Source organism: Triturus cristatus, chromosome 9, assembly GCF_964204655.1.
Source record: "Triturus cristatus chromosome 9, aTriCri1.1, whole genome shotgun sequence".
In the NCBI taxonomy this organism is placed as follows: Eukaryota; Metazoa; Chordata; class Amphibia; order Caudata; family Salamandridae; genus Triturus; species Triturus cristatus.
Genome location: NC_140592.1, coordinates 1144994285 through 1145021153, shown reverse-complemented (window position 1 = coordinate 1145021153; position 26869 = coordinate 1144994285). Strand labels below are relative to the sequence as shown.

Sequence of the window (26869 nt, the reverse complement as noted above, 5' to 3'; positions counted from 1 at the left end):
CACATAAATGCCCTCAACCTGCCGGTGGTCCATCAACCAATAAACAGATTTCTCCCCTCTATCGCCAATTTTCAGATTTTGCCAGACAACACCACCACCATCAGTTATCTCCAGGGTGGGGGGGGGGGGGGGGGCGTGGATTGTATTTTGGGAGGTAATTTGCCTTTGGTAGTGGGCGCAGTGACAGTGAATCTCCTGGTATTTGCTCATTTCGCAGACTCCCTTTGTGAGAATTTGCAGGTATTTGCAGAGAAGTTCTAATGATGAGCCATTCTACTTCCCAGAACGTGGTGAGAATGCACAAGGTAAAACTAAATACTAAAAGGAACAGGAAATGGGACTGAGAGGTAGAGAAAGACAGCCACCACGTCACAGTCTTTTTAGATACCACTCTCTCAAGTTTTAGGTTTCAAACAACTACATGGATATAGGCAAATATTCTCCAAAAGCTTAAGAACTCACTTAGGGAAAATAGAATATACAGGATTTGAGTATCAATTATAATTATTAAGGTGCTCTGCAATAATGGTATTGGTATGTAAGGTTCAATGTATAGCTTCGGAATGGTGGACCTAAGTAAAGATGGAAAAAGATGGCAAGTCCAAAGTCAGACAACAAGCCAGGGAACTGCTGCACATCAAAGGAAACTAGGCATAGTAATACGAAAAAGCCAAACAGGATCCATAATTTAAAGTCAGTCAAATAGACAGATGTAATGGAGGGAACCACAGAGGGGAAAAAATAGCCAAGCTGAGGGATGGGAAAACAGGAAACAAACTGATGAAGCAAGCGAAATGCCAGTGCTCCCCAGAAAGTTGCAAGGCAGCTTCCATTCTGCTTATGGTGGTTTAAATAGTGCTGTTGACCCGAACATCCTACCCCTTAACCATGGCTGACCTGCCACTCCAAGCACTACAGCCATTATTGCCCAGTCCACCACAGTCTCATAGGAAAATGCTTCGCCAGTTTTGTTAAAGCAAACCCGGGATTACAAGCCTGTTATGGATTCCTTACACCCTTAGTGTGAGGGCAGCGACTCTCAGTTGTGTCTCACTGGAACATCACAAGTTAGAGTTGAATCCCTATATGATGCAGGTGATATTCTCCAGATTGGAGCTTCCATTCATAGACATTTTTGCCACTACCCAGAACAGGAAGTGAATGGTTCTCTGACTGATGCCTTCAGGTTCAGCTCGTCTCAGGGCCTGATGTATGTTTTTCCTCTGATTCCACTTCAGTTAGAAGCACTGTGGAAGCTACAGGAGGATTAGCATGGCTGGTCCAGTTTGCCACAGATTGGGTCTGGAGGATCTGGTATTCCATTGCTACAAAGTATTCTGATGCCTTTTCCTCTCCAATATTGAACGTAATCTTGCAGCAGGATGGTCAGGTCCGCTACCCCAAATGATGCAGCTGTACAGTTAGGAATTGAGTGGTGACAACTAGAGTCCTTTTGTCTTCCTGATGATGTCGCAAATGTTACCTTGGTAGCCAGGAAGTCCTCCCCTAAATCTATTTATGCTGGTCACAGAAACAAGTTCCTACAGTGGTGTGAGTCGCAAGGTCTCGACTCTCGACCCCTTTAAATCTCACATATTCTCCATTTTAAAATCTTACAGTTTAAAAAACGACTACCCGAATTCCCAATAAACTCCTACCCCGACCTTTAAATTAAATACATGACTCAACAAACTATAAAACATTTAAACAAATAAATATCAATTACACTTCTTTTGGGGCTGGTATAAAGTCACTTCTATAATTTGAGTACAAAGTGAACATAAGAAATGTGTTGAAAAATTCGAATTGTTGGCCATCATCTTAGACTTATTAGCCAAGGACATGTATTGTCGTTTCCTGAATTGGTGTCTCTGTGTTGATCCTAGTCTCTCAAAATTTCCTAGAGCTGCTTTTAACTTTCAAGTGCTGACAAGTGACAACTCTGTGGATGGGAAGTCAGACAGACCTGTTGTTCAAGGGTGCTACACGAATCCACAATTTTTTGATGGAGATTTCTAGCCACAGATTTCTCACCTTTTGGATATTCTCCAGGCGTCAAACTGGATCTGGGAACTATCAGCAGTATGTCTGCGCTCCAATACATAGCACAGTGTGACTCCACATAGATGCTGTTCCGCTGCAAAAATAAAGTGTGGAGCTTATAAAGGCACCTCTCCTTTGCAATAAAACAGTTCCTTTTTTTCCGTGCCTCCATGTGCGGAACTGGGCTCCCTCTCATCTCTTTGAGACACTTAACTTAAGGCCTGCAGTGACTGTTTGTCGATGACCCCAAAGGCAATACGAGACCGCAAGGTGAAAGTCTACCACATTAACCACCCTAAGACTCTGCAATGAGACTGGTCCAAGTCAAAAGGTTGGTCCCGGTCCCATTTGAGATCCAGAAGTCGCAGAAGTTGTTCCATGAGGTTGGTCTTTGTCTTGATCAAAGTCTTCGTAAGTCGAAGGAACAGCACACTGAGCCTAAGCGGGACTCAGCTCCTTTCCACGACTCACATTCTCTGTTAAAAGTGTCTCTACAACATCAGTGCAGTGTGAGAGTTAGCTTTAAACTTACTGTGCCCAGAAAAGCTGGTTTTGCAGACACAGGCATCCTTACTGACTAAAATTGTGACACTGTTACACTGTTACATGTTGGTCAGAACATCACCTTGCCGACATTCTATGCTCCGCCTCACTCCTCTAAGGAGGAGAAAAGACTCCATCACTTGGACCTCATGAGAGCATTGAGCTTTTACACAGATCGTACCAAAGAACACCAGGTGGAAGATCAGCTCTTCTCTGGAGCGAACAAAGGCAAGGCTGTGTCACAACCAACCATTTCCTGCTATATTGTGCTCTGCATTAAGATCTGCTACTCATTGGCTAAAAAGCAGTCTCCTGTAGGACTTCTACCAATATGTTGGCATGCAGAGGCCTTGTCCTGGACATTTGCCAGGCCATACTTTCACAAAGCCCTATTGTCTGGACATTCAGGTACATGAGAGGGTCATTTTGCCCACTTGGTCCTGCAGGACTTTCTGGTTTGAGTCCATTAACGGACACACTTTCAAATATGTATTGCTTTGGTATCTATTCAAAAGGTGAGGAATCTGCGGCTAGAAGTCTCTTTCAGAAGAACAGGTTACTTACCTTTAGTAACGGTCTTTCTGTTAGCGACTCTATCTAGATGCAGATTCCTCAACAAGGCGCCCTCCAGGCCCCCTTCCTTGCCACCAGTCTGTGGTTGGACTCCCCCCATTAATAAGATCTGCACACTGGTCATACCAATTTTATTTCGGGGCTGTCAGTCTGGGGGCGCGGACACTCTTGAAAGCAACTGACGTCATCGTCCTTGAGTTCTGCTTATATAGGAACCACATTGCACCACCTACGGCATGCAGAGGTACTGTTGAATAGGTTTTGGATCCAGTCTGGGTAGTATTCAAGAGCTGAGGAGCCTGCGGTTAGATAGAGTGTCTCCCAGAAAGAGGGTTACCGAATGTAAGTAACTGAAAAGTAGCGTCTGCCTCAATTTGACATGAAATACTCTCCCATTAAAGTTCATCATGCTGATGGTTTGAGATGAACAAAGGGGAAGAAAGAATTGTTAAGTTATAAAGAATCATCCATCCAGTAACAATGCTTGTTGCATCTTGAAAATTGAAATCAGTTTTAGAAGCTTTGATGCAATCTATGTTGCCTGATGTTTCTTTCCTGGAAAATAGCATTGCTTACAGAAGTAACCTGAATAAGGCATGCTTGAAACCTCAACAGTTGCTGAACCATTACTCATATTCGACTCAGGATATGTTTATTCTCAATCTCATCCAATGCTTGGATCTGCCTATCCTTATTTCCTCAGCCAATAGCAATAGGGAAAAGATCAGTACACATGCTCAAGACTTTAATAAATCATGTCATTTATTTGTATCTTTTAGCAATTAAAACAAGAGCCATGTTCTGTCAAAGCAGGGCATCGCACGATAGATAAAAAAAGCTTGTCTTGTTCTATGTCTTGCTTTAGCAGGAACACCTTTTCACAGAAGAACCCCCTCACCAGGCCCAGAAGCAAGAAGGCCCCCTGGTTCACCGACGAACTTAAGGACTCCAAGAAGGCCTGCCGCACCCTCGAGAAGGCCTGGCTCCTCAACAAGACCGCCGACAACATAACAGCACTCAAACTCGCCACTCGCAGACATCACCAGCTCATCCGCACCACCAAGAAGAAATCTCTGAGGGAACGACTGGACAAGAACGCCCATGACAGCAAGGAGCTCTTCAACATCGTCAAGGAGTTCTCCAACCCCAGCACCGGCAACAACGACATCACTCCCTCACAGGACCTCTGCGACTCCCTCGCCTCGTACTTCCACCGCAAGATCGCCGACATCCACAACAGCTTCGACATTTCACCCCCGCACCCATCGGTCGAACCTTCGCACCCCGCCGCCACCCTCCAGACCTGGATCGAGGTGACCCCCGAAGACACGTCACGCATGATGAACACCATCCACTCCGGATCTCCGACCGACCCGTGCCCCCATCATGTCTTCAACAAGGCAGCCTCTACCATCGCACCCCACCTCCGAGACATCATCAACACCTCCTTCAACACAGCAACCTTCCCGGAGAGCTGGAAGCACGCCGAACTCAGCGCTCTGCTGAAGAAACCAACAGCGGACCCGACCGACCTCAAGAACTTCCGCCCCATCTCGCTCCTTCCTTTCCCTGCCAAAGTCATCGAGAAGGTCGTCAACAAGCAACTGGCAGCCTTCCTCGAGGTGAACGGATCCCTCGACCCATCGCAGTCCGGATTCAGAGCCAACCACAGCACCGAGACCGCCCTCATCGCAGCCACCGACGACATCCGAGCCCTGCTCGACAACGGCGAAACAGCGGCACTCATCCTCCTAGACCTCTCCGCAGCATTTGACACTGTCTGCCACCGCACACTAGTCCAACGCCTCAACGACACCGGCATCCAAGGGAAGGCTCTGGAATGGATCATCTCATACCTCTCCGGCAGAACACAGAGAGTACACCTCCCTCCGTTCCGCTCCGAGGCCACCGAAGTCATCTGCGGCGTCCCGCAAGGATCGTCGCTCAGCCCCATTCTCTTCAACATCTACATGAAACCCCTCGCTGCCATCGCACGCCAACACAACCTCAACATCATTTCCTACGCCGATGACACCCAGCTGATTCTCTCCCTCTCCAGAGACCCCGACACCGCCAAAGCCAGCCTGCACGAAGGGATGACAGACGTCGCTGAATGGATGAACATCAGCCGCCTGAAATTGAACACGGACAAGACAGAAGTCCTCATCCTGGGACCATCACCCTCCGCATGGGACGACTCCTGGTGGCCTCCGGCACTAGGCACCGCACCTGAACCGACGGACCACGCACGCAACTTGGGCGTCATACTGGACTCCTCCCTATCGATGACCAGACAAGTCAACGCCGTCTCCTCAGCTTGCTTCCACAACCTCCGCATGCTCCGGAAGATCTTCCGATGGATCCCGACCGAGACCAGGAAGACGGTCACCCAGGCTCTCGTCACCAGCAGACTAGACTACGGAAACACCCTATACGCCGGTACTACAGCCAAGCTTCAGAAAAGACTTCAGCGTATCCAGAACGCCTCCGCCCGACTCTTCCTGGACGTCCCCCGACGCAGCCACATCTCGTGCCACCTGAGAGACCTGCACTGGCTCCCTGTCAACAAGAGGATCACGTTCAGACTCCTCACCCACGCACACAAATCCCTCCACGACCTAGGCCCAGGGTACCTCAACAGCCGCCTCACCTTCTACACGCCCACCCGCCAGCTACGTTCCGCTAACCTCGCCCTCGCCGTCGTCCCTCGCATCCAGAGAGCCACCGCCGGAGGAAGATCATTCTCCTACCTGGCAGCTAAGACTTGGAACTCCCTACCCGTCCACCTGCGGATGACCCAGGACCACCTGGCCTTCAGGAAACAGCTCAAGACCTGGCTGTTCGAGCAGTAGCAGACCCCCTTCCCCAAGCGCCTTGAGACCCTTCCGGGTGAGTAGTGCGCGATATAAGTTCCATGATTGATTGATTGATTGATAGAAGAGAGGGCACTTACTCTACTAGAGGCATGGTATCTACTGCATCTCTCTTTACTGGTATTTCACTTGTAGACATTTGCAAGTTTGCAGAATTGAAATTCATGCACCCCTTCACAATACGCTTTTTAATGCCTGGATGTACAATTAAGATCAGAGACTGCTTTGGGGTCGAAATTGCTATGAAGCTAGTTGAATTTTTCCACCAAAAGCATTGGGGCATTGGAAGCACCATCACACCCTTTTTTAACCCCAATAATGCCACGAAAGTGATATCACACAACCTTTGGTCCTGAGGATGTGCCATTATATTTTTGTATAATATTCATCAAATCATTACTTCAGCATTATGTAAGTAAGCTATATTTGATAACGTGAGAAAAGCGATCAGCTGCTAAAGCTAACAAATATAATTTTCAAGAGATCAGTTGACAAAGTAATTAAGTCACATGCCTTACAATGGAGTCAGCAGAATCCAAAAACAGACGCACATGGGTAAAAACATCTAGCTATGGCTGTGAATATTGTCATCAATAAATAGTGCAAGCAAACCAGCCATATCTATATGGCTATTAAGATGAGTCAGGTTTTAAGTTTCTTCTTGAAATAGAAAGGTAGCCGTTAGGCATATAATTTTACTTGCAACACTTGAATAAATCTCACCCGGAAAGTTCTTGTTGCAGGGATTCTGCTCTTGCACAGAACTATGTGCAGGAAACCAGGACCTCGGTGTATTGTTGTGTACCAAAAAAGCCCCCTCAGTGCCCAGAACCCGAATCCAACTAGCAATAGTGTCTCATTCGTTCCCTGTACTACAGCGAAGCTACCAATGATTAGGAAACCTAGATCATGCGTCTTAGTAAACTCTCAGGAATAGTGGGAAACAAGAACACTCTTTCGTTCACACTCATACTTGTCCACAACGTGAGTAATCAGAGACACTGTATAGTTTAAAATATTTATTTTTAACTAACGTGCTCTAAGGTGCAGTACTCTAGCCAATACGAGCAGCATAATGCATAAGAACAATATAATCAGCATTGTTACAATTCCTTAAAGCACAAAAGGGGAAATCATATTATAATGACAGTGGAAACAGGACTATAGCGCCTTTTACCACCCTCCCCGTGCTCATGAGCTAGTTTAGAATAATTATAGAATACCTCTGGGCTTTGTCAGCGAGACCCCATACCTACAAGATCAGATGCAATGAATCACATCCCAGGACCAGCACAGCTCTTCTATGTTGGAAAGGTTTTCTCCAAGTGTCCTCTCATGGATGTAATGCCATATTAAAAAGCACCCGAGTTTCAGTTGGGCCGCTGTGCTTCATGTTATGTCTATGTGTGTGGGACTGACCAAAGTGAATCAACAGCACACATTGTTATTCGACCTTGAACACACTGTGCAGACAGAGAGCACGGTGGCCAGCTGGATATGTGAAAGGTAGACAGTTCTCATGTGAAGCAGCGCCAGCAAAGTATTTTACGAGAACAGAGCCATGTAGTGTCATGTGCAAAAGCGGCAGAATGGTAGCCAAGCATATACTACTTATGCTAACTTAGCAATGTCTGCAGTTAATCCCATTTCCTCACTACATTCTAGATGTGTGCAATACCTTGCAAATTTGGAGGGATAAGCATTTAAGTTTGTATATATTCATTTCTTATGTACAAGAGATACCAGAACAATCTAATTTCAGGCAACAGAGGAGGAGAAGATAAGGAAGGAAGGGGAGAGAGATCAGGTGATCATTAGTCATCCAGAGGAGCTTTTTCAGGTTGGCTTTGCAAGCCTGTAGAGTCTGTGTTTTTGCATGTTGGAGGATTCATTCCGTAGCTCAGTACCAGCTGTTATACATTGCTTCCCTCCGAATATTCTTCTTGCCCACTTCGTGATGGAGAGCTTAGTGTCTTGGCTGGATTATAGCATCCTTCCCAAACTGGACTGATTAAATATGGGTCGCCAAAGAATGTCGGTGAGCAATGCAGTAGTCTGGATAGTACAAAAGTTTGAATAAGAAGGATCAGTTGATCTGTCCAGAGAATTTATAGATTTTCGAGATGTTGCATAGGAGATGATGTGTGGTTTCTCCAGTATTGGATCTTTCATAGATTCACATGCATGAAAGATCAATACTGGAGAACCGTAGTTACAGGTAAGTAACTAATTTTCTTCTCCAGTATTGGATCTTTCATAGATTCACATGCTTGAATCATCCCAGTCGTCGTAGTTGGAGTCCCTGGGACTCCCACTACGATGACAGGGATGATTCAAGCATGTGAATCTATGAAAGATACCAATACTGGAGAACCGTAGTTACAGGTAAGTAACTCATTTTCTTATGTACTTGCTTGTGTATCAGGGGATGTCAGTAGGACATTACATACTTGAGGTTTTTGCTGACATGCATGCAAGCCTAATTGTAATGGTACGGAAACCTGGATCCAAATGTTAAAAATTTTTTGCACCTAAGTATCAAATAGTTTAATTTTTTGTTCCAAATAATCTTTCTCACCAAAACAGGTCTTGTGGATTTCGTGACAGCATTATGCTATTTGCAACTTGGCAAAATCCACAAGTTTTGAGGGCAAGTCATGGGTTTTGTCACTGGAAAGATAGATTGGTGGCCATTGTGAAGGTAGTGAAGACACAAGAGGTGATAACTTTGTGACTGTTCACTAACCTTATCAATATTTTTTTACACTCTATTTCCTTGAAAAAAGGTTGTACCCAAAAATCTTAATATGTTACAGAGGTGTAGCAAGAAGAATTGTATCACCTGAAAAATATATATTCCTAGATGTAGAAAAATATTTTTGGCACTGATGGATATGCCACTGAGATAAAATCTTCTGGTTTATGGTTAGCCATACGCTAATGTGACATGAACAAGACTGTGTGTTATATCAATAAAATAAGCCATGCATCAAAGAGAAGTCATGTTTGCTCCCTTAATCAACTATGAGCATATTTTAGGTCTGTGCCGGTTCAATGGCAGTAACCAAAATTAATATCTGAATTTTCATTCCAAACTTACCCTTAATGCATTACAATTAAGTCAATTCAACGTTATTGTTGTACAGCAGCATTTCAGCACTACATGAAGCAATCATATTGAATTACAACATACCTGTTCTGGTTACGCCAGTCCTGTAATTGAAGATTATCACTCTTTCTGCAGACTGCTACCTGGATGAACGAAAAGAACAGCATTGCCTTGGATGAAAACTGGCGCGATCCAAGCAACTTACAAACAAAGCTGCAGAAGCACCAGACATTTGAAGCCGAAATCATGGCCAACAGAAATAGACTCAACAGCATCCAAATGGTATGGTGATGAAGGAGGGTATGGTTGTTCATCTGCAAACACTTGGGAGAATCTCTAGTGGGATGGGTTCATTAGGAGATGCATGTACGACAATATTCACTAGGTGGCAGTTGGATTGACTAAAGGATGACCTGATGTATTAATGAATATCAATTGACTCTTTACTCTGAAGGAGTTATGTTTTATTAAAGCCCAGCATGTCCTGGCACTTGACTCTGAATGTACCATAGCTTTTCTTTAGTGGGTTGAGTTAGGTACATGAAAGTAGAGTAGGGACCTAATTTAGAGTTTGGCAGGAAGGTAGCTCTGTCACAAACATGGTGCATATCCCGTCCGTCTTATTAGAAGTGCTTTATGTACTAATGCACTTTCAATAATGTGGATGGGATATGCTTCATGTTTGTTGCAGAGTACCACCTCTCAGCCAAACTCTGCCCTGGAGCAAATGGGGTTCGTTTTCCTATTGTCAGAGTGACTGGACTCGTCATTTTAGTGAACTTCAAAATCTATTTTTCAAATTGACCAATAAATAAGGAAATTATCTCCAGTGCAATTAATCATATGTGAATTTACCTTATGCATATTTATTGTGGATATCCTAAAACCCAAACTTGATTCAACTTTTCATTGAGTCGACCAGCACAGTCCTACTACATGGCAGTTGCAATTTATTCCAGCAATCATACATTAAATGGTCCTCTTAGCCGATTTGTTTTAATCCCAAAAACTCAATTGCTTTATCTGCCATTCAGCAAATAAGTTTAGTGCCCTTAGGTATAGATATTTCAGAGTATTTCTGTGCACCATTTTATGGATCACAATTACTGTTCTTAAGATGTGTCTAGTAGGTATTGGTATCCTGTGATTCTACCCCAGTATTTCATTGGTACTGGTGATCTGCTTTTCTATAACAACTTTTCTTCTTAATCGGCTGTGGGCTTTTTGCTGTCTACTGGGCAGTTTTGCAAGCGCTCCAGTGCAGAGTCTTTACTTTTACATTAGTTCATTTGTCAGCACGTGTGATTGCTCATATCATCAAAGTCAACTGAGGGGGTCATGGATACAGCCTACAATGATATTTTCAGCAATAGATATCTTTATTTGCTTGGTCTTCTGTAGATCGAAAATGTTTCTGCATCGTACAATCTTCATTTATAGTCATAACAGCTAGAATAATTCCCTGTCGTTTTCAAAGACACCGGAACATCAATATATAGTTAAAGGTGTTACATAATTATAAACCTGGCAGATGTAGTCATAATACCATATTGCAGCATCTTTTAATAAAAAAAAACATAGGATACATAAGTGTTTTATTTAGTAAACATGTATGCAAAAAATGCATCTTGTTGACTTTCATTCAAGAGTGACAGAGAAGACAAAAGGTGCCTATCCCTTGAAGTAACTGGAAAGCAGCTCTATCCAGCTTGCTTTGTACTGGCAGTTTGCCTCTATCACTCAGGCAATTTTCCAGCTTGTGATGGAAGGATCCCAGGAACACAGCTGAGGTTTTAACCTCCAAAATACAATATTTATCAAATAAGTTTACTCCCGATACTCCACTTGACATCTGTTGTAATTAATAATAATTGTTTAAGTTACAGGCATGTGTTTAGTACGTCATATGCACATCTTTTTCAACTTACTGTTGAGTAAGCCTTTTTTACTCCGGTATTGGAACTTTCATAGATTCACATGCTTAAATCATTCCCCGTCGTTGAGATGGGAGACCCCGGTATTATCAAAATAATTGTCCTATTAGACATAGCACATAAGGCTCTAGGCCTTAAAATCTTTTATAACATATCCCTGTCTTTTAGTAAAAAAGGACCAAAATTAAAACTTAACCAATCAGTAGAGACCACCCTGTAGAACCTTCCTGAGAGAAGTTCCAGTCCCTCAAATTTTCTACCTCACGTCGTGCTAAGGGAGTCTCCACTGAACTCTGCTCAGTTTTCTTCTATTTTTCAGCTTACTACCAACTCAGTGGATTTTTTAAGGTGATTCAAACTGACGTCCACCATGTCAGAGACACCTAAAAAAGTTTTATTCAGAGCCTGTGGAACTTGCAGGAAGAAAAGGCTGCATATTGATGATCAGCACAAGGACTGCTTATACTGCTTGTACCCTGACCACAAACCAAAGGAGTGCAAGGTATGTCGCACCTTTTCTACAAAGACTCTTAAAGACCGAGAAGGAAATCTTCTCTTGTGGCTTCAGAGGCTTAAAAACAGGGACACTGTGGTCTCTGATAAGGAGAGTGATACAGCTTCTATATCTTCCTCAAGAACTCCTCAAAATCGACCTTTGGATGACCCTTTCGGCTCATCGTCACAGCCACCTAAAAAGCTTCAAAAAATTCTGTTGAGTCCACTCAGAAACAGACTGGATCTGCCAGCAAAGCTTCCCATAAAGAAAGGAAGGCTTTAAAAATAAAAAAACAGCTTCAGAACGTCCAACACCACCTATGAAACTGAAGCATGCCTTCAAAAAACCTACTTCAGCTCTGCCGTTGAGCAGCTCGTCGACGACACCACCGTCGACGAAAAAATCCTCCCCTGAGGTGATTCTGGTAACAACGACTGTGTCTTTAGTAAACACCGTGACTGTATCTGCGGCGTCGATGTCCTTGTTGATGATGATATCGTCGATGGGTAATGTACCTTTATCGTTGACGAAGCAAATCGTGTCTTCAAAGTCTACGGAGACCTCGTCGATGACTACGTCCACGAGAGATATCTCGTTGATGGCGGAAGTGTCATTGGAGTTACCGTCAACAAAAATTCCTGTCTCTGGCAGCGTGCCGTCGACGACGACAACTCCGTCGACGGAGCAAGAAAAGCAGCCTTCGTCGATGAAGGTGATTCCAGTGGTGATACAAATGTCGACGGGCTCCTCGACAACGCCGTCGACGAGGAGGGAAAAACATTACATTTAAAAAATACAGTTAACACCAGCTGTAACCTCACTTGGTCAGGTGCAGGCTCTTTTGCCATCTCAGTTCTTAGAAGAAGATGATGAGGACGAGGGGTCTGAGGATGATAGTCTCTTTGAGACAGCCTTGAGCTCATCAGACCTTCATGCCAAATATCGGGAGGATTCGGATGAAGATGGTGGTAATGGACATCAATATTACCATCCGCAACAGCAACATCACCAACAGGAGATGATGTACCTCCCTTCAAGTCTTATGGTAGACCCTCAATTTATGCTGGCGAACTATAAGAGGAGATATCCGCCAGAACAGAGTATCCAACAGGCTCCGCCTCCTCCCCCTTTTCCACTTGTTTGTCCACAAATACAGGTTCGCTCCCCTCTTCTCCAACAGTCTCCTAGGTTTCAGCCTCCTACTCAAGTTGCTCTTGTCCATCAGTTGACATCCTCTGATGAGCAAGTAGAGAGAGAGGAAGGAGAGATTCAACAAGATGAATGGGATTCCTACATCATTCTCACTCTGGCATCTCCATCTCCCCCACAAGTGGATTCACCTCTGAAAGATATTGGGGGATTCCACAACCTTCTGGAGAGAGCGGCTAAGCACTTTGATTTACTGATGCCTATGCATCAGCAGGACTGTTTTCTGTATGACTTTAAAGAGCCTTACAAAAAATCTGTAAGATCTATACCCATTATTGATTACATATGGAAGGGGGGCTGTGAATAGTGCAGAATCCAGCAACTGTTCCACCCGTGTTGCAGAGACTGGACAAAATATATAAGGTTCCGGATGATGCTCCAGCTTGCTTAATAAGTCATCCAAAGGCAGATTCTGTGATCTCGCAAGCAGCGCAGCGACGCTCTAAGAATCCTTCAGCTCCCCTGACTGCTCTTCCTGATGAAGAAGGAAGAAAGCTTGACAACATCGGGAAGCGTTTTTCAACAATGTCAGCTCTGACAGTACGAGCAGCGAATTCTCTGGCTCTACTGGGCCGTTATAATAGGCAGATGTGGTCGGACTTAACACCATTCTAGGACAAACTTCCACCAGATGGCAAGGAGGAAGCTAAGAGAATTCTTCATGAGGGCGAATGGACTGCCTCTGAAGTGATAGACTGCTCTATGGATGTAGCGTCCACTGGTTTCAGGCAGCTAGCGTGAGCTGCCGTCTTGAGGCATCAAGGTTGGCTCAAAGCCACCACATTCAGGTCTGAGGTACAGACAAAGATTCTTGACCTTCCGTACAATGGTGAAGAATTATTTGGCAGCCACGTTGACAAAGCCTTACAAGCTATCAAAAAAGACACAGATACAGCTACGTCTTTGGGGACTGTACAATACAAAAAAACTCCGGTTCGTGGCTCATGAGGAAGGGGTTACCAGTCTTACAGATCAGGATACCAACAATCTCGCTATTCAGCATATCCTGCTACCGCTCATCAATACAGACCCCAGTATACTAGCCGCCAGCCACCTGCTGCCGCCTACAACACTGCTTCTTTTAGGGAAAAATCAGGAAGCCAGGGTAAGGAGACCGGTACATGCCAATGGCTTCTCCCAGCTGTCGGCCTCTATCCCACCAATTCCATCGCCGGTGTGCGGCAAAATATCCAGTTATTTACAGTAGCGGTGGGGCATAACTTCAGACCAATGGGTCCTAAACATAATCCAATACGGCCATTCCTTGGAATTTATAGAGATCCCTCAAACAACTCCTCCTCTGCCTCGCTTCCAAAAACACCTGCATCTCTTAAAGATGGAAGTTACCAACATGTTGCAGAAAGGAGCAATAGAACGAGTTCTCATCAATCAGAGAGGGAAGGGTTTCTACTCCCGGTTCTTCTTAATATGAAAGAAGCTAAGAAAATTGGAGACCGATCTTAGATTTGCAGAACTTAAGCAAATTCCTCGAAAAACAATAGTTCCATATGATCTCTATTCAAGATGAACTTCACCTCCTCAACAGAAATGATTACATGGCGTCGCTGGATCTCCAGGACGCATATTTTCATTTACCCATACGCCGAAAGCACAAGAAGTTTCTAAGATTCACGGTGGGCGACAGTCACTTCCAATTCTGGATCTTACCTTTCGGACTAAAATCCAATCCCCGCATTTTCACAAAATGTTTAGCACCAGTCGCATCATTTCTAAGACAACATCATCATCAAATGTTCCCATACCTGGACGACTGGCTTCTCAAAGCCCCCACGTATGACGCAGCGAAAGCGTCCACCAAGGCCTGTCTCCAACTCTTCAAGAACTTGGGCCTCACTTTAAATGTAGAAACATCGACTCTGCAACCATCCCGTCGACTTGTGTTTCTAGGAGCTATCCTGGACACCATAGAAAACAAGGCTTATCCTACTCTGGAGAGACAACAAAGGTTAATGTCCTTGGCAAAGAGGGTCCAAAAAGAAAGTCAATTTCCGTATGCCTTTTCAAAACTGTCCTAGGAATGATGCCTTCTTGTCCCCACAGAGTCCTCTTCAGGAAGCTTTAAACGAACAATGGGTGCAGTTAGAGGGCTCACTCGACGACCTGATCCGAATCACTCCTCCCATGATAGCGGCCTTAGACTGGTGGACGCAACCTCACCAATTATCGCAGGGTCTGCTCTTCCTATCGCAGGCTGTTCCTCTTGTGATTACAACGGATGCATCTCTAGAGGCCTGGGGAGCTTTCCTGCAAGACTTGCAGGTCAGCTCAAGATGGCCGCCTTCCCACAGGGATCTTCATATCAATCTTCTCGAGCTAAGAGCAGTTTACCTAGCGCTCCAAGCATTTCTGCCAAAAATACAAAACGCATCGGTGCTTGTCAGTACGGACAAATCCACGACAATGTACTACCTCAACAAACAGGGAGGAACAAGATCTCTTCTGGTCTCTCAGGAAGCCCAACTCATATAGCGCTGGGAGATTCATCACTAAGTGCATGTATCAGTGGAGTATGACGCAGGAAATTGTCATAGCGGACACGTTGAGCAGACTAAAGACTACTTGTCACGAGTGAGAACTGGACCAGCACACTCTAGACAGCATTTTCTCCCAATGGGGTAAGCCAAACATAGATCTGTTCGCATCTCCAGAGAACGCGAAATGCCGGTACTTCGCAAGTTGGCGTCACCATCACGGTTCATGGGGAAATGCCTTTTCAATAGCTTGGTCTGGCATATTTGCTTACGTCTTTCCCCTAGTCCTCTCCTTCCACGAGTGTTAAAAAAGATAAAGAAAGAACCCTGCAAGATCATTCTAGTAGCTCCAGCCTGGCCTCACCAGCACTGGTACACAGAACTTCACCTACTTTCAGTCAAGTCTCTGATCCACCCGCAGACCATTTCCGTCTCTCTTGACCATGAACCAGGGACAAGTGTGCCATCCGAACCTCAGTTCTCTTAAATTGTCAGCCTGGCTCCTGAGTTCCGAGAATTTCAACACCTAAAGATCCCACAGGGGTGAAGACAGGTGCTGGCTAAAGCAAGAGCAGACAGCACTAACAGGACTTACTTGCTTAAATGGAAGAGGTTTTGCACATGGCGTACATCGTCTAAAGTCAATCCTCTCCATTCCTGAGGAAGTTTAAACCCTATCTATTTCTTTTGGTCACTCAGTTTTGGCCCATGCGTCAATTAAAGTTCATTTAGCTGCCATTTCCAGTTTCCGCAGATCAGCTAAGGCTCCGTCTCTATGGTCCTGCAGGCTAGTAAAACAGTTTCTCAAGAGGTTGTTTAGAAAGTTCCCTCCAGTAAGGGCACCTCCTCCTGCATGGCAACTAAATACGGTGCTCAGTCAACTAATGAAACATCCGTTCAAACCTATTCACCAGACGGACATGAAGTTCCTATCCTTGAAAGTAGCTCCCCTCCTAGCTCTCACATCAGCGAGAAGGGTTGGAGAACTTCAGGCTTTTACTACTCAAGTACCTTTCTTACAATTTAAACAAGACAAAGTTATTCTACAAACTATTAAATTCATCCCTAAGGTTCCTTCGGATTTCCTCCTAAACGAACCAATTGTTCTGAAATAATTCTTCCCAAATCCGCAGACTGCAGCGGAGTGTGCTCTGCAATCTCTAGATGTTAAAAGGTGCCTTAAATTTTACTTGAACAGGACAAAGTAATTTCACCAGTCAAATCAACTCTTTATTGCATTCAGTGCACCTAGAAAAGGTTTCCCTATCATTAAACAGAGCATTTCCAGATGAATTTCAAGTGCAATTGTATTCTGTCATCAACAAGCGGGACATCCTCTGACGTCAAAAGTTTGTGCCCACTCTACAAGAGCGATATCCACATCTACAGCACTGTTTGCAGGTGTATCCCTACCTGACATTTGTAGAGCAGCAACTTGGAGGACGCTGCACACATTTACCAGGTACTACTGCTTGGAAGCTGGGAATAAGCGAGATGCAGCAGTAGGACAAGCGGTTCTCAGACATCTCTTTCAATAAGGTGAGCCTTCTTCTTGGATTCCTTCCCACCATCCTGAACTGTCTCACATTTTCAATGGTTTATAGTAAAAGGTATACTTTGAATAGTTTTGCTTATGCATTTATGAGTATATCAATGTATACGGATAATGCTTTCATGCATGACTTTCCTGTAGGGGTTATATGGCATGAAAATGTGTTACTCACTGCTAGCTATTCTGATTCAAGCATGTGAATCTATGAAAGTTTCAATACTGGAGTAAGAAACAGGTTACTTACCTGTAACTATAGTTCTCCAGTATTGGAATCTTTCATAGATTCACATGCGACCCACTCGCCTCCCCCGGAGAAGGCACACGTACTTATCTCAATTTTTTTTATTTATGGGCACTTTTGCTTGGAAAATCTGAGGAACTAGAGCTTCTCTGAGGAATATTCTACAGGGTGGTCTCTTCTGATTGGTTAAGTTTTAAGTTTGGTCCTTTTTTACTAAAGGACAGGGGTATGTTATAATAGATTTTAAGGGCTAAAGCCTTATGTGCTGTGTCTAATAGGACAATTATTTTGATAATACCTGGGACTCCCATCTCGATGACTGGGAATGATTCAAGCATGTGAATCTATGAAGGATTCCAATACTGGAGAACTATAGATACAGGTAAGTAACTTGTTTCCTCCATTGTTTTTTTGACGGGGTTTTAGTCAGGATGCCATTACTATTCTCCAAATGTCCTTCATGTGGGAGAAAACAAGCTGTTAAAGATGCCCAAAAAGACTGTGTGGTGTGTTTACCTCTTTCCACGCTTTTAGTGAGTGTGACATATGCAAAAGAAATGTCCAAAAGGACATTTAGAGACAGAGAAGTCATACACCTTAGGGGCATGATAGAAAAATGAGGATTGAAGAGGAGAGAAAGAGGCAGAGACTTGAAAGATCTCTCTCTCTGAACGAGCTTCTTTTTATCATCCATCCTGTGACAAAACATCACGGGAGGATCAACGGGAGAAAGACAACATCATTCCAGTCATCTTTGTAAGACAACATTGAGAACGCATCAATGTTGAAGCCATCGCAGTCAATTTGTTTGCCTTCAGGTGAAGAATCTGCAAAACAAAGTCACAAATATCAACGATATCATTCGCTGACGTTGATAAAACACCTGTCGGCATGAAGAACCATTTTGATTTCGAGAACATACTATGTCGTTGGTACAGTGGACGCCGAAGAGACCTCTTTCATTAACGTCGAAGTCACCACTGACTGCGAAAAAACTGAGACTGTCTACATCATTGCCTCAAATCGCTGCAGTTTGGTCCATATCACCATCTACAGTCCAAACTATATTGTTGTCCCCCTCCCACGCTATTAGATCTTGTGATGATCAACAAAATCCCATGAAAAGGCATAGGGAGGAGACAAACATCATTCCAAGAACTGGAGCCATTAGCATATCAACACATCACCCCAACTATATCACTTGAAGAGCCGGTACAGATTCCTCCGCTACCTCTTAATCTTTCACCTCTAAGGAGAGCATCAAGAGCAACTTCGATGTTTCCAGTTTAAAAGTTGAAACCTCCATCACTAGTCTGGTCACAACATCCACAGAGGAGTAGACACACTTCTTCTAAGTTTCCTTCACAAAAGAGAACAAGATCAAGATCTCAATTCAACTCTCTATATATAGATACTTATATGGATACTTAGATGGATGTCACATCATACACTCCTACCTCCCCAGCTCATCTGACTCATATTTCATCAGTTGATGTTCTCATCATTTTTCAAGACATATTAGTCAGAGGAGCTGCAAAGTTAATTATTCCTCTTGAAACTCCTCAACCATTGGTGTCTATCATTTTGGAGACGTTACAACATAGGTCTGCCCCTGGACTACTATGCCTTTAGTACTAGGTCTTCTTGTGATAGCAGACGAGACATGTTTAACAGCGGCTATAGTGAAAGCTGTAACACTATGCTTACTGAAAAGTACAAATCTCCCAACCAGGACCCAAGTTTCCCTAAAACAGATCAAAAACCGGGTTCAGTTATAGTGACAGTCATCAGGAAAAAACATGCTGCTGCACCAGAGTCAGCAGCTCCACCGGAAAGGGAAAGCCAGCCCTTTGATGCTTTGGGCAGAAAAATGTGTGGAACTGCTTCAACACAATTGAAAAATGCAAGTGTCTCAGCACTACTCAGAGGGTACCACAGCAAAATCTGGTATGGCATGAAATCCTTTGATTTGCTGAAACATTCCCAACAGGAGTATTTGGAAATGGTGATGGCAAATCAAACAATTGGTGCTGCTAAGGACGCTATAGAACTTTCTGCTACCGACTATTGTCATGGCTTATCTCTTTGCGGATCTTCTTGGCTCATATTATCATTCTTGAAGCCAGACGCACATTAAAAATAGCAAATGTCACTTTTCTGGTACATCCCTATTTTGCAAACGTACCCAAGATGAAACGCTTCTTTGAGAAATGGGGTTAAAAACCCTTCTTAAGTAGCAACCACAATCTCTGTCGGGGTAAACCTCAAAAAGTCACTAAATGAACCTGTACTTAACCCTTTGTTAGCTTGGCACTAACGCAGTCAGGATTAACTTAGAGGCAATGTGTAAAGTATGTATGCAGTACAGAAACAGTAAGAAAGTGAAAACACAGAACACAAGAAACATCCCACACCAATTTAGAAAATAAGAGTAAAAGTTAATAAATAAAATGAGACCAAAACAACAAGAATTCAATCAGAAGAATCGAAGATATGCAATTTCAAAGATTTAGGTAAACACAAAGCACCAGTTACAGTTATCTGGTTGTGCAAGACTGGAGGAAAGTCACAAGTTCCGTCCATCTGTGATGGAGTACAGGCCAGGTCAATGTACCAGGTTATTCACGCTGAAAAAGTTACCTTCTCAAAGTCTTGCATGAGGAGTCCAGTTTGCGGGATTTCGGAGGCCGTGAGGAGCAGGGAGAATGCAGCGGTTGGTCATCACAGTAGTGCGAAGGGCAGACCTGACGTAGTGTACGGTCGTTGTTGTAGTGCAAAATTCCTGTTGAGCTTCACGGATAGTCATTTCTGGAGCTTTGTGTTGGTAGCCACCGCAGGCTGTTGATGCTGTAGCGCAGAGTGCATATCAAGCTTTGCCAGTTGTCGATATAGTGCAAAGAGTCGGCTTCACCAGAGCTTTGCGTTGCTGGTCGGCACAGGTGGCAAGATCTAGGCACGAATCGGCATGTTCCCGGTTGCAAAGAGCCCAAAACTTCAGTATTTCTCCTTTTTCTTCAGAGGAGTGCACTTGCATTCGGATGCCAACCAAGGGCCAGGGCCTCAGGTGTCACCTCTTGGCGACCAGGAACTCACTCTAGCAGAGGCCAGCAGGGCTCAGGCAACTTCAGTTACAGGTCAGGCAGTGCCAGTTGCAGCATTTCAGCTGGGCAGTTGCAGGGAGGCCTCTGGAGCTTCTTTTGTCCCTGTAGCTTAGAAAAGGAAGTCAGCCAGCTGACTCTTGTAGTCACATAGGTAGCCTGGCATGAAGGGAGCAGGTCCGGACTTCCTTTTCAGAGAGCAGAGCAGTCCTCTGGCAGAAGGGCAGTCCTTCTTCTGCTGTGTCCACTGGTCCAAGAGTGGACTGAAGAGTTGGTCTGAGGGTCCAATATTTATACTCTGTGCCTGCATTGAAGGGGGAGAAACTTCTAGACTACCCTACACATCTGGTTCTGGAATTTCCTTCCTTTCCCTGCCCTGTCTCCACAGGGTCTGGGGTGACAATAGGCTTGTATACAGTTCTTTGTGAGCGTGCTGAGGAAGCCTCATTGAAATGGAATTTGGGCAGGGAACAGATCCCTCCCTTCCATCCTGACAGGATGGCCCATCCGGACAATAACTAGTCACCCTTTGTCTCACTGTCTGGGAGGAATACACAAAGGACAACTACCAACTACAGCCATTTGTGTGATCCGGGATATAGGCTGCAAGCACCAAATAGGATAAGCAAATTTCACCTTTTTAAAGTGGCATTTTCAGAGTTGTAACTTTAAAATTCAACTTTACCATTTAAGAAGGTTTTAAATTACAAGTAATTTGAGTGTAAACATGATATTCCTCCCATTTCCCAATAAAAAGTTATCACTTATTAAATGTAATAAGGTAACTCAATTGTATCCTATGGGAGAGGTATGCTGTGCGGGGAACAACATTTACAACGCAACTGTTACAACGCACTACACTTACAACGCATTTTTTACAACGCAAAATCCATTACAACGCATTCCATTACATAGCATGACACTACAACGCATTTTTAAAAACTACCTTTACAACGCATTCCATTACAACGCATACTACCTTTACAACGCATACCATTACAACGCATAATATTACACTACACTATCCAACACTTACCCTACTGTTGCACCCCCTGGAGTTAGAATAGTAATTTTTACCCCTATACTATCCAACACTTACCCTACTGTTGCACCCCCTGGAGTTAGAATAGTAATTTTTACCCCTATACTATCCAACACTTACCCTACTGTTGCACCCCCTGGAGTTAGAATAGTAATTTTTACCCCTATACTATCCAACACTTACCCTACTGTTGCACCCCCTGGAGTTAGAATAGTAATTTTTACCCCTATACTATCCAACACTTACCCTACTGTTGCACCCCCTGGAGTTAGAATAGTAATTTTTACCCCTATACTATCCAACACTTTCCCTACTGTTGCACCCCCTGGAGTTAGAATAGTAATTTTTACCCCTATACTATCCAACACTTACCCTACTGTTGCACCCCCTGGAGTTAGAATAGCAATTTTTACCCCTATACTATCCAACACTTACCCTACTGTTGCACCCCCTGGAGTTAGAATAGTAATTTTTACCCCTATACTATCCAACACTTACCCTACTGTTGCACCCCCTGGAGTTAGAATAGTAATTTTTACCCCTATACTATCCAACACTTTCCCTACTGTTGCACCCCCTGCAGTTAGAATAGTAATTTTTACCCCTATACTATCCAACACTTACCCTACTGTTGCACCCCCTGGAGTTAGAAAAGTAATTTTTACCCCTATACTATCTAATACTTACCTTAAATGCAATTTAATATTATGCATTGTAATAGTATGCGTTGTAAAGGTAGTATGCGTTGTAATGGAATGCGTTGTAAAGGTAGTTTTTAAAAATGCGTTGTAGTGTCATGCTATGTAATGGAATGCGTTGTAATGGATTTTGCGTTGTAAAAAATGCGTTGTAAGTGCATGCGTTGTAAAAGTGTGCGTTGTAACGACATACATCCATGCTGTGCAGTAGTGGAAAAAAATAATTTTAGGGCTTTTCACTACCAGAGCATGTAAAACTTAATGCCCATATCCAACTTTTTTAATCTACTGCGCCCTGCCCTATGGGCTTTTTATGGCCTACTCTAGGGGGTGACTGCTAGGATTTAAAAAGGAAAGTTTAGGCCTGGCAAAAGTTTATTTTGGCAGGTTGAAAATGCAGTTTAAAACTGCACACAGGCTGCACTTAAGTAGCCCTTCAAAACATGCCACAGGCAATGGCAGGCCGAGGCATGTTTTTAAGGGCTACTTAAATGGTGCAGACCCACTTGTAGCATTTAAATTAAAGGCCCTGGGTATATGTAGTAACGATTTACTAGGGATGTACAAGTAAATTAAATGTGCCAGCTGGATATAAGCCAATTTTACAATATTTAAAGGAAACAGCACCAGCACTTTAGAACTGGTCAGCAGTGGTGAAGTGCACTGAATTCTAAAGCCAACACAAATGAATTTCAGAAAACAAGAGGGGAGTATTAAAAAAGTTTGAGGGAAGACCACCTTAAGGCTGAGAGATCTATCAGCTTTGAATCAAAAATGAAGGTGAGACACTTCAAGCAGTTGGTCTAGCGGAATAAAAACATATTTTCTAGACAAGATAGGCCGAAGGAGTGGCATTTCTTCCAGCAGATGGTTAAACACCTAAATCTGAAAGAAACACGTTAGTTAGATTCCTCACCTTAGAATATCCCCAGGCGTCAGACTGGATCTGGAAGATTTTTGTAGCAATACCCCTTGCGCGTCGCTAGGCATCGTCTGCGGCTCCGCGTCCGTCGTTGGCGTCGTGCGCCGGAATGACGTCGTCGGAGTACTTATACGCCGCCCTCGTCAGTTCTTCTTTTTTCCGCGCCAGTAAGCGCCGATCCGGGAGAGCTACCCCTTTAGTCATTTTTTGACTAACTTTTTTTACTCTTTTTGGTCACTTTCTCGACTCTGGTGCCGGTAGGATACCTGGTTTCAAGGCCTGCGACGACTGTCACCGACTGATGTCGGTGACCGATCATCACCGCCGGTGCCTGTACTGTTTGGGGCTCGACCACGACGCGAAGTCGTGTTCCGATTGTATGGCCCTGACTTCGAAAGCTAGGCGGGAGCGGTCCCGTAAGCTTCTCGAGCTTCGCCACTCGGCTCCGCGCCCCTCTCGATCCCGGTCCAGGAGGATCTCCAAGGATCGGTCGCGGAGCCGCACTCGACATCGTCGCTCGTCTAGCTCAAAGTCTTCGGGTAAGTCGAAGCGCTCCAAGAAGTCCAAGAGGCGACACCGCTCTTCGGACTCCCCTCGCCGGTCGCGCGACTCGGCCGAGGGTCAGGGTGGTTCCACCCCCGCGGCTCCGCCGGAGCCGCAGGCACCTCGCACGTCCCCATACCCGCCGGTCCCTGGGACTGACGCGACGCCGGCAGAGGTCAGTGCCTTCCTCTCGGCCATGAGGAGCCTGGCCCCGCCGTCGACGCCCGCTGGCGCGCCTTCGTGCCCCGCAGACTCGACTGGGTGACCTTGCGCGCCGGCGGCTCCGGCCCCGGCGCCGTTGGAGGCTCCGGCCCCGACGCCGCAGGTCCCCGAGGGGCCCAGGCCTGGGCCCCCATCGACGCTGGTCGACCTCGTCACGCCTCCTCTGCCGGCTAGAGATCCCCGGTTCAGCCCCTGTCCGGACCCGACGCCGGGGCGGCGCCGCTCGACGCTGCATCCGACGCCGCATCCGACGCCGCTAGAGACACATTTTGTCTATCGTCCGGCTCCGATCATACCTCCTGTTTACCAGGAATCGGATAACGGGGGCGACTGGGAGGGGTCCGTGGACCCTTTGGCCCTTCAGGGCCAACTTTCACAGGACTGGGCAGATGAACTGGGGGAGGCCAGTGGTTTGGATACCTCACCGGACACTGGATTCATCTCTCTTCCGACTGTGGCTTCAGAGGAGGGTGCAGCTTTTTCTGTGGTGCTGCGCAACGCGGCCGCGGCCCTTGGGCTTGAGCTGCCTGCCGTGGCTGTGAGGACTAACATCCTCACTGAGGTGCTTTAGTCTGCAGCAAGCTCCACTGAGCCTCTGCTGCAATTCAATGAGGCCCTCATTGACGTTCTGCAGGGTCCTCCACAGTCCCTCCTGTGGATAGGAACGTTGCCGGGCGACCCCAGTTTTCTGTCCCAACACCCCACCCCCGAGAGTCTGGTTATCCAGGCCTCTACCTCCCAATCCTCCTTCACGTCCGCTCCTCCGGACCGGGATTCCAAGAGACTGGAACAGTTCGGTAAGAAGCTGTTCTCCTCGCTCAGTTTGGGCCTGCGGTCTTTGAACACCGCCTGTCTCTTGGACGTTATTCCCACTCTCTGTGGGATACGGTGGAGGACGTGCTGCCCCTGTGCCCGGAGGAGGCCCGGGCACAGCTTTCCTCAGCTCTGGCCGATGGGAGAGATGCAGCGCGCCATGCAATCCGATCTGGACTCAACACTACGGATTCGCTGGGTAGGGCGATTTCTACCACGGTGGCACATCGACGTCACACCTGTCTGCGGTCCACGTCCTTTTCAGGGGATGTCCAGAGCACTCTCATGGACATGCCTTTTGATGGCACTCGCCTTTTTGGTGAGAAAGCGGACAGTGCGCTGGCTCGCTTCAAGGACTCCCGGGCTACGGCCAAGTCCTTGGCCCTCTCGGCTCCGCGGCCACAAACTTCCGCTTTTCTCTCCTTTCGTGGCCAAGGAAGGGGCACCTCCTCACGTCCGCCTAGCCACCGGCCGCAGAACCAGCCTGCACGCGGACGTGGTTTCCGCCGAGGCGGTACTGGAGGACAACGCGGTCAGTCCACATCCACCCGGGCAGCATCCGCCTCAAAGCCTTCCTAGTCCGAGCTTTCAGGGCCATTCCTCGCCAGTGGGAGGCAGGGTTCGCCATCACCTGCTCCACTGGCGTACCATCACTTCGGATAGGTGGGTGCTGCAAATCGTCCGAAGGGGCTACTCCCTCCCCTTCGAGACGACCCCTCCAGCCATGCCACCGCAGCACCACTGTATCTCGGAGGATCATTTGAATCTTCTGCAAGAGGAAGTTTCGGCCCTCTTGGCCAAAGAGGCCATCGAGCGCGTTCCGAGCCCAGAAGTAGGTTGTGGTTATTATTCCCACTACTTTCTGGTTCCCTTTTTTTTTTTTTTTTTTTTATTGAGCATGATTTGTAGTATTCATTCAAACAATTTCTTTAAAAAAGAATGAATTCTTGATGAAACAGTAGTACATCAGGAAAGTTAATAGGGAAAAAAAAAATACATACGAAAGAAAGAACAATAAGAAATATATAAAAAAAAAGAACAGAATCATTACAACCCAATACATATGCACAGCTGATATGAAAAATAAAAGATATAAAGTGAAAATTTACACAGTTTGCCTCGTCATATCATGTCGGCCCTTCTCTTATCAGGGGGGAGATCTTACATTGGAGTACCAGTTGGAGATTGGGGCCCAGATCTGGGTACCCCGGGCTCTTGCTTTCCTACCTCTTGTGCTATATATATCTATCTCCTGCTTATATGTGGCAAGAAATCGACTAAGCCACATCTGAAAGGTGGGTACATTGGGATCTTTCCAACAGGCCGCCAGAATAATACGAAAGACGGCAGTGCCCAGAAAGACAATCCTCTGTTCCTCCAGACTGTAACCTAAGGATTCGTCGTGACCTAGAAGAAATAGGGTAGCGGAGGATCTAAAATTCCGCCCGAATACTTGAGCCCAAAATCCTCCAATCAATGTTTGTAAATTATCTTATTTCGGACATTCGGCAAACATGTGAATTAAATTTGCCTGTCCCTGTCTACATCTGGGGCAGCAATCATCTACTCGTAATCCCCAGGTGAAGAGTTTAGCTGGAGTAAAATACAGGTTGTAAATAGTTTTAAAATATTGTGCTTTAAGGTTAGGTGCTAAAAATAATGTTGTGTAAAGAGTTAGGGAATAGTCGATATCTACATCTGGGTTTCCGAGTTTTTGTGCCCAGGATCTCTCAACACGATCTAGATCGTCATTAGAGGATTGAGAAAATATATCATATAAAGTACCTATCCTAGTAGCTCGCTTCTCAATAATAGAGAAAAAATAAAAACTATCTAAATTAATATTAAGTTTAGAGTTACGGATATTGGTAAAGACTTGGAAATATTTTAGATAATCTGTGGATGGAATATCAAATCTCTGTTGTAGTCCCTCGAAAGTTGGAGTAACATTCTGTCCAAAAAAATGACCAAGTGTATATATGCCTAAATTCTCCCATCTCCTAGAGACATTATCTATCAAAAATGATGATATGATCTTACTGTGCCAAAGAGAGGTGTATCTTGTTATTTTAGGTATGCCTAGTTGTTTGGAGGCAAGTTTCCAGATTTTCCATGCGTCTCCAATCACCTTAAACTTGGTCTTTTTGTAATATGACGCTTCAAGTTGTTTCAAAAATAGCCCTCGACATTTATCACCTAGTCCAAGTTCAAAAATAGAAGGGATATAGGAGTCTGTGTTGGGTAGATTGGAAGGTTTCACTTTAAAGAGCAGGCCCATTTGTTGGAGTAGTGTCGCCCAGAGATAGAATGTCAAGTTCGGGATACCAAGGCCGCCTCTATGTAGGGGGAGGGTTAGTGATGGTAATGCTCTCCTTATTTTGCCATAGTTCCATATAAATTTAGATATTGTGGAATCAAAGATTTTAACAATGCTACCGTCGGCCATCAATGGAATAGCCCGGAATA

At 45.1% G+C, this 26869-nt stretch overlaps 1 protein-coding gene across 1 annotated transcript in view; it reads left to right on the top strand.

The window, feature by feature from the left end:
- Nucleotides 1-26869, top strand: part of SPTBN5 (spectrin beta, non-erythrocytic 5) — a 1776766-nt gene that overhangs the window by 1355786 nt on the left and 394111 nt on the right. Inside the window, exon 51 of the mRNA XM_085627084.1 lies at nucleotides 9277-9423. Coding sequence (XP_085483210.1) covers nucleotides 9277-9423 — 147 coding nt within the window. The remainder of the gene's footprint in view (nucleotides 1-9276; nucleotides 9424-26869) is intronic.